Here is a 12,996-nt window from a genome sequence, read left to right as displayed (position 1 = left end):
TTACTAAATTTGCGTAGTTTCGCCCCCCTTCGCCAGAGTGCAACTTCGCCAGGCGTTAGGGTGCAAAGTTACACTACTTTATCTAATTCGCTGGCGAATTTTCGTCAGGGCCACTGTTAATAAATTGGCGAAGTGGCCAGCGTTAGCCACTTCGCCGTATAGTAAATTTGCCCCATGGTGTCTGAGATGGGAAGAATACAGGTTGATATAGTTCCTCTTACAGATGTGATCAATTCAGGGGATTACAGTCAGAATCTGAGATGTGAACAATGCCAGGCCCGGATTTGTGGAGAGGCCACCAAGGCCCGGGCCTAGGGTGGCAGGATTTTAGGGGGCGGCATGTTGCCCAACCACACCCGCATTGGTTCAGAAACACTGGGGAGGCGCAGGAGATACAATCGTTTTTTTTAAAATCCCTGTACACCAATCCCCATTGCTCTGGTCCCGATTATGAAAATTTGAATAAATAAAAGCGAGGGGAGGGGGATGATGAATGACAGTGGGCCTAGGGGTGCCCGCTGTGTAAAACTGACCCTGAACAATGCAAGAGCAAATCAATCTAAGTACTAATATATTTTAAGTTTACACAAAAGGTAAGCAGTCACAGTAGCCAGACTTTAATGGGGGGTTCACACAAGGGGGGGGGGAGCAGACCAGATGTGGAACACGGGCGGTCAGCTGGACAGTACTGCACAAAGTCAAAGTAGCAACATGTTCACAACATTCACAAGCAACGGACACCCCAGATGCCTGTGGGGGCATCAATATCACCAGTTAATTAATGGCAGTTAATATTAAAAGGTGTGCAAGTTATCTTGAATCAACTAATATTGTCAATGCAAAATGATGGGGGAAAGAAAATTATGGAAACCGTAATTTTGCATCAATTAAAAAAAATAAGGATTTTGTTATATTTAGGTTAAGGACTGATTTTCCCTGCTGAAAGCATGAGTGATGTGTATTCATTTGTTTAAAGTCAACTTTAAGTCAACTTTTAGTATTTTATAGTAGTATTTTAGCAACTTTTTAACTGGTGTAATTTATTTATTTATTTATTTTTTAATAGTTTTTAAAATGATTTGCCTTTTTTGTCACTGACCCCATCTAAAAAAACAAATACTCTGTAAGGCTACAAATGTATTGCTACTTTTTATTACTCAGTTTTATTTGGGTCCTCTCCTATTCATATTCCAGTGTCTTATTCAAATCAATGATTTGTTGCTAGGGTATTTTGGACTGAAAATTCAAACTAAAGAGCTGCTAAATAAAAAACTATATTCAATGTAAAAACCACAAATAAATAAAACCAACTGCGAATTGTTTCAGAATATCACTTTCTACATCATACTTGGAAATAAGTTTCATGGTACTACTGTATGATGGATGAGAGTTCATAGAGTATTGTTTGGATGCATCTGTGGCTGTACTTACTTGCCAAAGCCTTCTCGTAGTTCTTCCCCATGGAAATGAAGTTTCTAAGGCAAGGGTTAAATTGTTCCATAATCGTCTGAAACAAATAAAAAAAACTGGTAAGTTTATTATTTAGTGTTACTGTAGTTGATTAAATAAATCGTTAAGTAAACAAGATGAAAGTACCAACGTGGATCAGAGCAGGAGTCAGCACTAAAGCAAGGATTGGGAACCACAGGCATTCCAGGTGCAGCTAAACTAGGGTTGCCACCTTTTCTGGAAAAAAATACCGGACTTCATATATATATATATATATATTTATCTTTTTTCCCTATTAATAACATTGGGATCAGCCATAATTTTTACCGGCCAGGCCGGTAAAATACCCGCTGGGTGGCAACCCTAAGCTAAACTAAAGCTCCAACAATCTAAGAACGTGGGGGGTATTTATTAAAACTTGACTTTTCTCAATAGAATTTAAAAAAAATAAAATAACTCTACCAAACTCCCAAACTTGAATCCCCTTAATTTACCAATAAATCTCCTCCAAAAAAAAAAAAATAGATGTGGAAAAAGTCCTGAAAAAATTGTGCAACTTTTTCGAATTGTCCCCCCAAAGACTCAACTTTAGCAAAAACTCAAATTAATTGGATTATTGAATGAAAACCAGCGTCAAACAGCCCGAAATTTCAGAGAATCCTGAGGGTAAAAAACGTATTCCAGTTGTTAAAGGGACCATCTGCCATTGACTTCTACATGATTTCAACAGGTGTTAGCAGCTTCAGAGCATAATAAAAAATGTGAAGGGTTTTTTTTCCTCGAAAAAACCAAGGTTAAATTAATATGCCCTTTGTGACTATGTGTTTAGGGGAAGTTTGAGAACTGAATGTCACAGGTTTTCAGAACTTGATATGTGTTGCACATATCCGAAACATGTCAGACAAAGGGATAGCAATGATGCATAAATGATACATTTTGCTACGCTCTATCCGGAGGCTGTCGGCGTTGTTAGCACAGACTGCCCTTTTGGTCGGTGCCTGTAGTCTGGAGTTCTTTCCTTTTGAGTTATTAATGTCTATTCAAGACACTTACACCATACATCTAAATATGTGATTTTGATCCAGCTGAATGAGTCTCTGGTCAGAATCAAATTGCCCAGTAAAAACTGCTATGGCACTTGTGCAGTAAAATGCAACTGTGAATCACAGAGCATTTGCACAAGTGATTCAAGTCTTAGCGGTATGTTTATTAAAGAGTGAAGTTATAGATCATCACAGATAGAATGATATTCCACCACTCTCCATTAATTTCTATGGCATTTCCAAATGCATATTTATCAAAGGGTTAACTTTCACCCATTGATGAATATTCTTTTAAAAATCCCATAGAAATGAATGGAAAGTTGTGGAATTTCACTCTAGTCAACTGTGGTGATCTCTAACTTCACTCTTTGATACATTTACATAGTGAGAAGGATCAGAGTGGACCAGAAATAGTTTCAGTATGACCTGCATCTTTCCCCATTAAAATTATATTCTGAATTTAGAAAATTTGAATAAAAAAAAAAAAAAAAAAAAAAAAAAATGTATTTCTAACAATTCGGTATTGGCCCGAGAGCAGGATTTACCCTTGGCTAACAAACAATTGCTGACAAATGAATTCCTTTGTTCTCATTATTCTGCTACTGTTTACAGTTTAGTCATGTTCTAATCACAGAGACGCCCAAGGTCACAGGGCAAAACACATGGGACTCAGTCTCAGCTCACAGATTTACTCAATGTACCAAAGATGCATTGTGACAAAATACCAAAGAGCTAAAGAACAAGGATAATCTAGGTATAAAAGTGAACAGCATGGACTGTAAACTAGTTCAAACTGAAGAACAAAGAGAAAGCATATTAACAACTGACTGCAAGCAATGATAATAACTATGCAGAATTGTATAGTTTCTTGAAACAATAAAATTATAATTAAATTATATAAATAGTACATCAACATTTCTCAGTAAGGGTTGGCTTTTAGGAAAGGGTATTTGCCAAAGGTCCCTAGAAAAATATAATAATACATATTCCATGTACATTTTTGTGTTCAGGTTCCTCAATGTTAGTCTCTCGGATGTCTGAAAAATGTTTCCATCATCACACAGCATGGATTCATTTTAGACCCCCCTGTCAGAGTAGCACATCATCTCCTGGTAGGAGTTAGCTAAGGACCCAAGAGGTCCTGTTCAACACTGACAATCACCAGTCAAATTGGTACTAAAGTTTATTTGATGCTTAACATGTATATATACTTCTACACTCTGTATAAGAGTACACAGATTCAATTCTTTTTGTAAATGGACAAAGGCCAAGCTGGACCTTTAAGAGTTAAACTTCCAGTTTTGAAATTATGTTTAGGGCAGAGACAAACGCTGCTATTTTGGGAGATTAGTCACCCAACGACAAATCTCCTCTACTGCGGGCGACTAATCTCCCCGAACTGCCTTCCCGCCGGCACAAATACGGATCGACGGTGGGATCACTTCCGAAATCCTAAGGAGGTAAGAAATTCTAAATGGCCCGGATAGGGACATTTATAATTCTAAAAGTCACTTCTCACCTTTTCTACTCATGCCACGGGTACCTCCATTCTGGTTCGCAAAGGTATACAATTTGAACTGCTAGATATTGCTACTGACCACTATGGACGATATGTGCTTATGGGGTGCACAATATCCAATCAATTGTTAACCATAGCTAATGTGTACATGCACCCCCCCCTTTGATAGAGCATTATTGGATAATATAATGACTAAACTGACAAGCTTCCCACCAGCACCATTGCTCCTAATTGGGGATTTTAATGCATTATTGAACCCCTTGCTAGACAGGTTGATCCCAAGCCCCCAAACCACCTCTAAACTCTTTCTCTGGACACAGGCCATGAACCTCACGGATATCTGGCGATGGAGAAATCCTGATACAAGTGAATTCTCCAGTTTCTCAGCTACCTATAACACCCTGTCCTGTATTGACCTCGCTCTAGCCTCTGCGGAAGTGTTACCTTGGGTGCATTCAGTGGAATACCTACCTAGAGCTGTATCTGATCATTCACCCCTACTGGTAAAACTAGACCTTATCCCAGGACCCAGAGAACATCTTTGGCATCTTAGCCCAATTTGGTTAACACAACCTAACATTAAAGAAGCAAAACCTGGTAGCTCTCGGGGAATTTTGGGATCTCAATCCTGGAACTGCAACTCTGGGGACTGTGTGGGAAGCAGGTAAAGCCACACTGAGGGGAGCACTTACCTCAGCAATCAAAGGAGCTAGGAAGGAAGCCACTCAGGCATTAGAGGAAAAACAGAAAACACCGATGAGGCAGAAGAAAATTATATTAAAAATGTGGGACCATATACAATCCATACCTTTAGGGTAGCACAAATAGCGCTAGAAGAAACTAGAGTTACAATGACCCAAAAGAGTTTTCGATATGCTTCACAAAGAACATTTGATAAAGGGGAGAAGAATGGGAAAATTCTAGCATACCTCTAAAATCCCAAACTCCATCTAACACTATCCCCAAAATTATCACCCCTTCAGGCAACGAAGTAACAAACCCCTCTCAGATAGTGGATGCTTTTGCAACTTACTACCAAACTCTTTATGCCACCAAAGTCAACTACTCATCAGAACAATTAAACTACCTTGATGATATCCAATTTCCTCAACTATCACCACAGGCAACTGCCCTCCTCAACGCCCCTATTACCTAGAACCTAGACCTAGTACCTGGTCCTGATGGCCTTCCATCAGACTGGTACAAAGCCTCCAGTGAAATCCTCTCCCCCCACAAGACTATACTACATGCCACTGAGGAAGACCACCTCCCTCCTTCAACGAGGCAGTGATTGTGGTCATTCCAAAAGAAGGGAAAGACCCTCTTAACTGCGGGTCCTATCGACCTATCTCCCTGCTAAACACAGATGCCAAGGTGTTTGCTAAGGTCCTGGCTAACAGACTTAAACAAATTATAGAGGAAATAGCGGAACCAGACCAAACTGGTTTTATGCCCAATAGATCTACTAATGTGAATATCTGAAGACTATTTACAAATTTACATGTGAAACATAGTAATCATGGCTCACGAGTAGTAGTGTCACTGGATGCGGTTAAAGCATTTGACTCTATAGAATGGCCAAACCTCTGGAAAATCTTGAGGAGATTTGGCTTGGGGGATCAATTCATTAGATGGTTGAGACTATTATACAAACAACCGGTAGCGAGAGTCAGCTCTAATGGCTACCTATCGGCTGCACTCAACCTATATAGGGGTACTCGGCAAGGATGCCCATTATCACCATTCCTCTGGCAGTTCTGGTTTGCCAGGCAAACAACATCACAGGACTCCACCTGGAAAGAGTGGAAGAACGCATCTCTCTCTATGCGGATGACATACTGTTATATCTAGATAATCCAGGTAACTCCCTCCAGGCGGTCCTGAGTATAGTGGACCACTTTGGGCGATTCTCAGGACTAAAAATCAATTGGGAAAAATCAATTGGGAAAAATCTAGCATACTCTCTATTGACACCGACATTAACCCCCAACCTATTTCCCCCCACCCCACTAGTCTGGGTGGACTCATTCACCCATTAAGCCCCCGAATTCAAGCCTTCTGGTCTCAGGTTCTCAACTATACTCAGGACAAAACTGCACTTCCTAATATAATAACCCCTCAGGTTTGCATTCTTGGTGTAATAGATTACCTCACCCCAAGGGCAGTCTTGGCATTGTGATGCATAGGAATTTAGATGCCTTTAAACCCTCTAATCTCGAACCGATCCTCTCCACTATGAAAGATGAGCTGAAAGTGTGGGCCAACCTACCTATTTCTATCTGGGGCAGGATCAATCTTCTAAAAATGATATTTCTCCCTAAATTTCTCTACATCTTTCACAACTCCCGTTCCCATCCCCCGCTCCTTCTTTACCTCTCTTGATACGGCCCAAACAGCATTTCTCTACTATATATCCTCCTGAATTGGATGTCCCCCAATCCCCCACATTTAATGGCTGGTTGAACTTGTTAAAAACAGCACTCCCCCTAATACAACTTACTTATACTGTAAGAGGATGTCCACAGAAGTATGATTTGGTATGGCAAGACTGGCTGGAAGCCACAGAGGAGCCTTAATGTCAGAGAGGGAAAGCAAACCGTGCTATACCTAAGTATACCAGTTATTTAAGAGGCATAGGGGTCAGAAAACAGAAATATAACTGAATTAAAGTGTATACAAATGTACAGGATTCAAACATATTGAATACTTATGTTGTACTGTTATAAATAGAAAAAGATGAAACCATGCATGATATAATGTCTGTTTGTTTATTGTTATAAAATGCAAAATAAAAACCTTTAAAAAAGGTCACTTCTGCCCATTATTCCATTGGCTCAGTCACATTTGCATTGCCAGTAAAAAAAAACAAAAAAAAAAAAAAACAAAAAAAAACTGTACAGGGTGACTAATCAAAACACATTTTATAATTATTTAAGTGAAAATAAAAAAATAAAAAAAAGTGTTCCTGCTTAGTTTCTTCTAAAATTATATTTGCCGATTATAAATAAACTTTAAACATTTAAGAGGGGAGGTGATAAAATAAAAAAAAAAAGGTAAAAATCAAGACATGTAATTTCTTATCACCTCAGGCAATGTACACAGGCTACCAGTGAAAGGATATTTCTCATTTCTTGAAAAATGCAGAAACAAATACTTACACACCCTGTTCTGCCCTTTAAGTGTCATTCAGCTTCATGCAGATTGTTCCCATGATATTATCAGTACTGTTCACGTAGGACATCTAGAACACCATTCCCTGACTGGTGTAGATAAATACACTTTAATCACTTTTGCAATAAAAGACATTGGGCCAAGTACTAAATCTATGACAGATCTATTAAGCCATACAGGACTAGTAATTACATTTAACAGTAAATGCCACGGTGGCAGATTGTAAGTATATAAAATAAAAATAGACTTTATGGGAGTTCTAAAAATCATTCAGGATTTGCTCAACATAACCTCCAATAAAACCAGAAATAGCACAGGATTATAAAATATGCACACAATGCAAATCAAAGTTGCAAGGCCCTCATTTCCATGCAAAGCCCTTGATTTAGAATATCTATTGAAGACAATTTACATTGTACAGGTATGGAATCTATTATCCTAAATGCTTGGAACCTGGAGTTTTCTGAATAGTGGGGTTTTCCATAATTTGGATCACAATATTTTAAAAAATAACATTGAAACATTAAATAAATCAAATAGGATTGCTTTGCCACCAGTATTTATATATCCAGCTTTGGTAGAATCAAGTACAAGGTAATGTTTTATTACTACAGTGAAAAGAGAAATACTTTTAAACATTTGAATTATTTGCTTAAAATGGGAGACCGCTTTCCTATAATTTAGAGGTTTCTGGACAAAGGGTTTCCAGATGAAAGATCCCATATACCGGTATCTGAAACGTAGGTGTAAAACAGAGGGCATAAGAGAAGAACTGGTAAAAGTGAATTGCTTTGACTGAAGATTTACATTTGTATGAAGGTGGATAATTTCAAGGAGTACTTTAGCGATTTCTTAAAGTTTAAAAAAAAAAAATGTACTGCAGAAAAAAACCGGTTCCCTAGTATTTGCATACAATTTAAGAAATAAATTCCATGTTCTTGTACTTCCAATTTCCATTGAAGTACACATTGCCTATTTATAACATCATAGGAAAAATACCTTAAAGCTGGTGAAATTCTTAACATGGTTATTAATGGCTATAAAAATTATTTTACTATGCCAAACTGCTCTTTAGCCTCCTATTAAATAATGACATTTGACAAAATCTGAGCTGGAGAAGGATTTTCACATATTCCAGGATACAAGAGGCGGTTTATAAAGAGGAATTTTACTGTAATATAATTATAATTAAATATTTTCATTTTAAAGCACAGAAATTTTGTCATTTTAAATTTATTCAGAGTAAGTTATAGAGCAGTTAATTATTATCAAGGTGCCGAGTGGAGCCATTCCCTTTGGCAGAAGTGCCCTGAGTGTGAGTAAGGGGCACATGAGTGCAGGGTGACTGGTATGAGACTGGGCCAGTGGGGACTGGGAAAATGGAAAAATCAAACTTGGTTGGGCCCAGCCCTTGTGGGCATGGTTGACCCAGAGCCCTGTCTAAGCTGAGACCTGCCTGCCTCTCCTGACCTCCCACCCCTGGCCCGGATTGCGGCCACAAGAAGGGAAAGTATGCAACACGGGATATAACATGCAAATGGTTTTAAGTCAACTAGTAAATGAAGGGAGCTTTCACACTGTGCCCGACTTGTTTGCTACCATAGTAAGATTTTAACATGGCGTTTACTACATAGAGCTGATGTAAATCAATGGAATGCTAGTACAGTTTTTGTAACCTGCAAGATAATGTAAGGTCAAATGATAAGTATGGTTGCATAACAGGTCTTTCTGGAAATGTGCCCTCTGCAAAGGTTAAGTGGAATCTACATTTACAGTGAGGCACCTCTGCCAGACTGAAACAGAATGTGACCCTTTCCTTTACAAATAAAACCCACTGCTAACAAATTTAAAAGGCATCCTATGAAACAAGTGAATCTTATATACTAATAATCAGGCTTCAACAAGCACTCAAAACCTTGAAAGAACCCATGGAGTGAAAGTTAAATGCAAATGTCACAGAAAAATAGCAGCCTCAAATTATTGCTTCAGAAAACAATAAAATGGACACGCTTCTCAGTCAAGAGAAGAGAAAATTACAAAGTATTCTAAACTCCAGTATTATCTGCCACTCCCGGTTCCTGCTTTCATCATAAAAAGTGTAGCTTGGTGTCAAGCAGAATGCTGGAAGAAGTGCCCAGAGTGAAGGACAGAACAAACAAAGGATTAAAAGTTGGCTAGGCCTCTATATAAACAGGTAACATTCAAACGTAATCTGAATCACAGAAGTTTCCTCCAGAAAAAAAACCTGGTCAAAGGAGAAGAATTCACGGAAGTGTGACTTTAAGCTCCTTATGTTAAAAGGGTTGTTTTTGCTTTACTTTAAATTTTAGGATGTTTAGAATTACTATGGATATGGAATGTGTATGGAAAGATATCATAGCCTATGCAGGAATGAAATGGGTATGGAAATGAAATGGGTGTAGAAAACCATCATAGCCAATGCAGGTGGGTGGGACTAGGCTGGATCACATATGTCCGATCTGGGTCTACAAAAACAGACCCACTTGTTACAATTACGATCTTTCCATTAAAGATTGTTTGTTTCAATACACACGTGTAGAACTGAATCGTCAGATATGCAGGTAGAAATAATAGAATTCTACCTGTATATGACGATTCAGCGCTATTATAGTGGCCTTTGAAGGCACCCAATCAAAATTTTCAGGCCAGCCTGATTGACGAGCCGACCAATATCCAAGTCTTGCGCTGATATCTCTCAGCTCGTCTACCACCATGCAGGCAAGCAACATATTGGGCCCTTGAGAATGATGTTTCCCAGTGGCGTAACTAGTTGTTACTGGGCCCCATAGCAAATTCAATTTAGGGCCCCAAAATATTTATAAGTTGGCCTATTTTGCCAAGATATATTAAAATTGCTAATTAATTAGGGTCTCACTGGCCCCCCTACACTCCTGGGCCCCCCCTATAGTTACGCCCCTGATGTTTCCCCTGGGTTGCCCATGGTCCTGATCAGCCTGTTTCAACCCAATGCATAGGTGGAGAAATCAGGCACCAGACTTGGATTTGCAGCAAGGACCAAGCCTAGGGTGGCATACTGCCCAGACATACACGTAATTTGGTTGATTACAGAGCACAATGCATTTTTGTATTTTAGTAAATTTAAGTACTTATGGATTGTTCTTTTAAACTACCAAGTAAGGGTAGGATTCACCAGTACTGCACTATGAAATATCAAGCCATACAGAAGCACACACACAAAAAAAAAAAAAAAAATTGTATAATAAGAAACCACACTTTTTGTGCTCATAATCTGTTCTGTCAGGCTGTATAGTTCATGGGTAAACAAACTTTGTGGATGCATATTCCCTATAAGGGCAAAATGAGTTATGCAACATTTCTTAGCCAGAACTATGAATCACACTTTTAACAGTTGCTAGGCATTGCAGAAACAATAAATAAAGCAAATGCAGTTTTACATGCAAAATAAAACCCAATGGTGGTAACAGTGTTACAGCAGTGTGGGAGAGTTATGTGACCAGAAGAAGTTCAAGCTGAGCCCTTCTCCATAGTATACAGTTCATATATTGTTACACTCGATGCATTAGGTAGCATTATACCCCCCAATTGTACATTTAATTTCCTATTTTCTCTCTGACTTTTTATATTTCCAAGCGAAAAAGCCCACACATGCCAGTCAGAGCGGCGAGCAGGGACCAATCTAGGGGGTAGGAGGCAGAGTGTGCCTGGCGGCCACCAAGCTTTTCACCCTAGACACATGCCTACTCTTCCTACCCCTAGTTCCGGTCCTGGTTTAAAGTATCTTTCTCTCTATGCTGACCAAAGCCTAAACCTCTCTTTCCAACATACTTGTTCTCTTGGGGAAGAAATACCACTCAGCACAGCAAAATATACTATTAAAACTTCTCTCGCTCAACTTCCCCTTCAGTACTTATGGGTTAACAGAACACCTTCTCATGCTACACTTTACAAGGATAAAAAACAATGTGGTGAAAATGATTTTGTTACCAAAGATCCTATATAATTCACATAGCATGAAGGAGGCCACAGCATCCGCAGTACTGTGCTGCAACTTTTTATTCCAAATTCCACAACATGTTTTGAGTCAACAAGGATCCTTTTTCAAGTCCTTGAAATCCTATATAAATTTTACACCCTTAAAAACATTAGGTACCTCCAGAGTAAAACACATTTATATCAAACACAGCTATAGAATCAGCATTTAAGGTGATGACAAGATGATATATCAAAAAAGTAGCAGGGCTGAACTCTGGCAAGTTGTATGATGTGTTGGTGGTACTCCTGCAGGGTATCCTGTGGTGAAACCCTAATAGATCAATGTGATAGAAAGGAGGTAATTGCAGGAAGTCCACGGCAGCAAGCTGAGTCTGCAAGTGTATCTTTATTGGGGTAGTGAACAGCACACTACATGTTTCGGGCAAGGCCCTTTATCAAGTGTGAAACATGTAGTGTGCTGTTCACTACCCCAATAAAGATACACTTGCAGACTCAGCTTGCTGCCGTGGACTTCCTGCAATTACCTCCTTTCTATCACAAGATGATATATCAATCCTGAAAGAAAACATAAATGTCATCCTTTAACCCCCTACATGTGTCAGGGCATGTGCACAGATTGGAAATTTCATGCCTATTTGGTGGAGCTTCCCACGGACAGTGCAGTGCCGGAAAGAAATCTTGCAAATGATTCATAGTATTTTCAATAAATCTATAACAATGGATGTTCAAGTTCTTCCCACAAAAGCTAAATAAACCGCAAGAAAAGCTTTTGGCCCAGACCCTAGTTATAGCGAGAATCAACCTGGCCAAACAGGGGCTACAAACCTCTATTACATCTTATGGGGTACAGGAAATTATCAACACATTAAAAAAAATAAATAAAAAGGATAGTCTTCAACAGCTTTATTAACTGATAACATAGAAAAACATACAGAAATATGGATTCCATGGAATGCCTATTGTCAAGCTGTTTGAAAAGTTTAACAAAATTGCTACCAGCAGTTTTTCCCTTCCATTTTCCCTCTTCATACTAACAACCTCTCCCCCAAACTGAGATAAGCACATTATCATCCAGACTAATAATACAATATTAATCCGCCTGCTATATTTCAATGCTTGAAAATAAATTAATAAAAGAGGGGGGGGGAGAAATGTATCTTATTATACTAAGGGGCATATTTATTAAGGGTCGAATATCAAATAAAAAAAAAAACTTCGAAATTCAAATTCAAAAAGAGCAACGGAAATTAAGTGAAGTTTTTTTTTGGTTGAATAGGTCAGTTTTCGATCGATTAGGTCCATATTTGGCCAAATTCGAATCATATGAATTGAAGGAATAGCGCATTCGATCGAATTCGATTTGAAGTTTTTCCGAAAAAAACCTTTGATTTTTCAAAGTCCACCAAATGGGTTCTAGGAGGGCTGAAACAGCAATTCGGCAGGTTTTAGATGGTCATCGAAGTCAAATTTTTAAAGAGACACTATATGATAAATTTCGATATTCAAATTTTCGAATTTTTTTCAAATTCGAATTTGGACTATTCCATAGTGGAAATTTTAATTATTTTCATTCAAAATTCACCTCGACCTGATAAAGCTGCCCTTAAAAGTCCAAAGTTCTGCATTAGATTAATCGTGAGTGCCATCTGACTTTTTTTTTTTTTATTGGAAAAAATTTAATGTTTGCACTGGTCTGCAATGGGTTAGACCTGGTGCAAATATCAAGAGGGTCTTAAAAGAGAAATCCTTTATTCCCAAGCTACAACAGAAACTGGATTTTTTTCATAATGGTTTGGGCAGCAGCAGTTGTTGATGGTT

At 38.6% G+C, this 12,996-nt stretch overlaps 1 protein-coding gene across 2 annotated transcripts in view; it reads right to left on the bottom strand.

The window, feature by feature from the left end:
• Positions 1–12,996, bottom strand: part of baiap2.S (BAI1-associated protein 2 S homeolog) — a 155,433-nt gene that overhangs the window by 105,472 nt on the left and 36,965 nt on the right. For both annotated transcript variants that reach the window (XM_018238327.2, XM_018238328.2), the window contains exon 2: positions 1,432–1,507. In XM_018238327.2, coding sequence (XP_018093816.2) covers positions 1,432–1,507 — 76 coding nt within the window. The remainder of the gene's footprint in view (positions 1–1,431; positions 1,508–12,996) is intronic.

This window comes from Xenopus laevis, chromosome 9_10S (genome assembly GCF_017654675.1).
Source record: "Xenopus laevis strain J_2021 chromosome 9_10S, Xenopus_laevis_v10.1, whole genome shotgun sequence".
Taxonomy (NCBI): domain Eukaryota; kingdom Metazoa; phylum Chordata; class Amphibia; order Anura; family Pipidae; genus Xenopus; species Xenopus laevis.
Note: the sequence above shows the minus strand (reverse complement) of the source record. Positions and strands in the feature narration are given on the sequence as shown.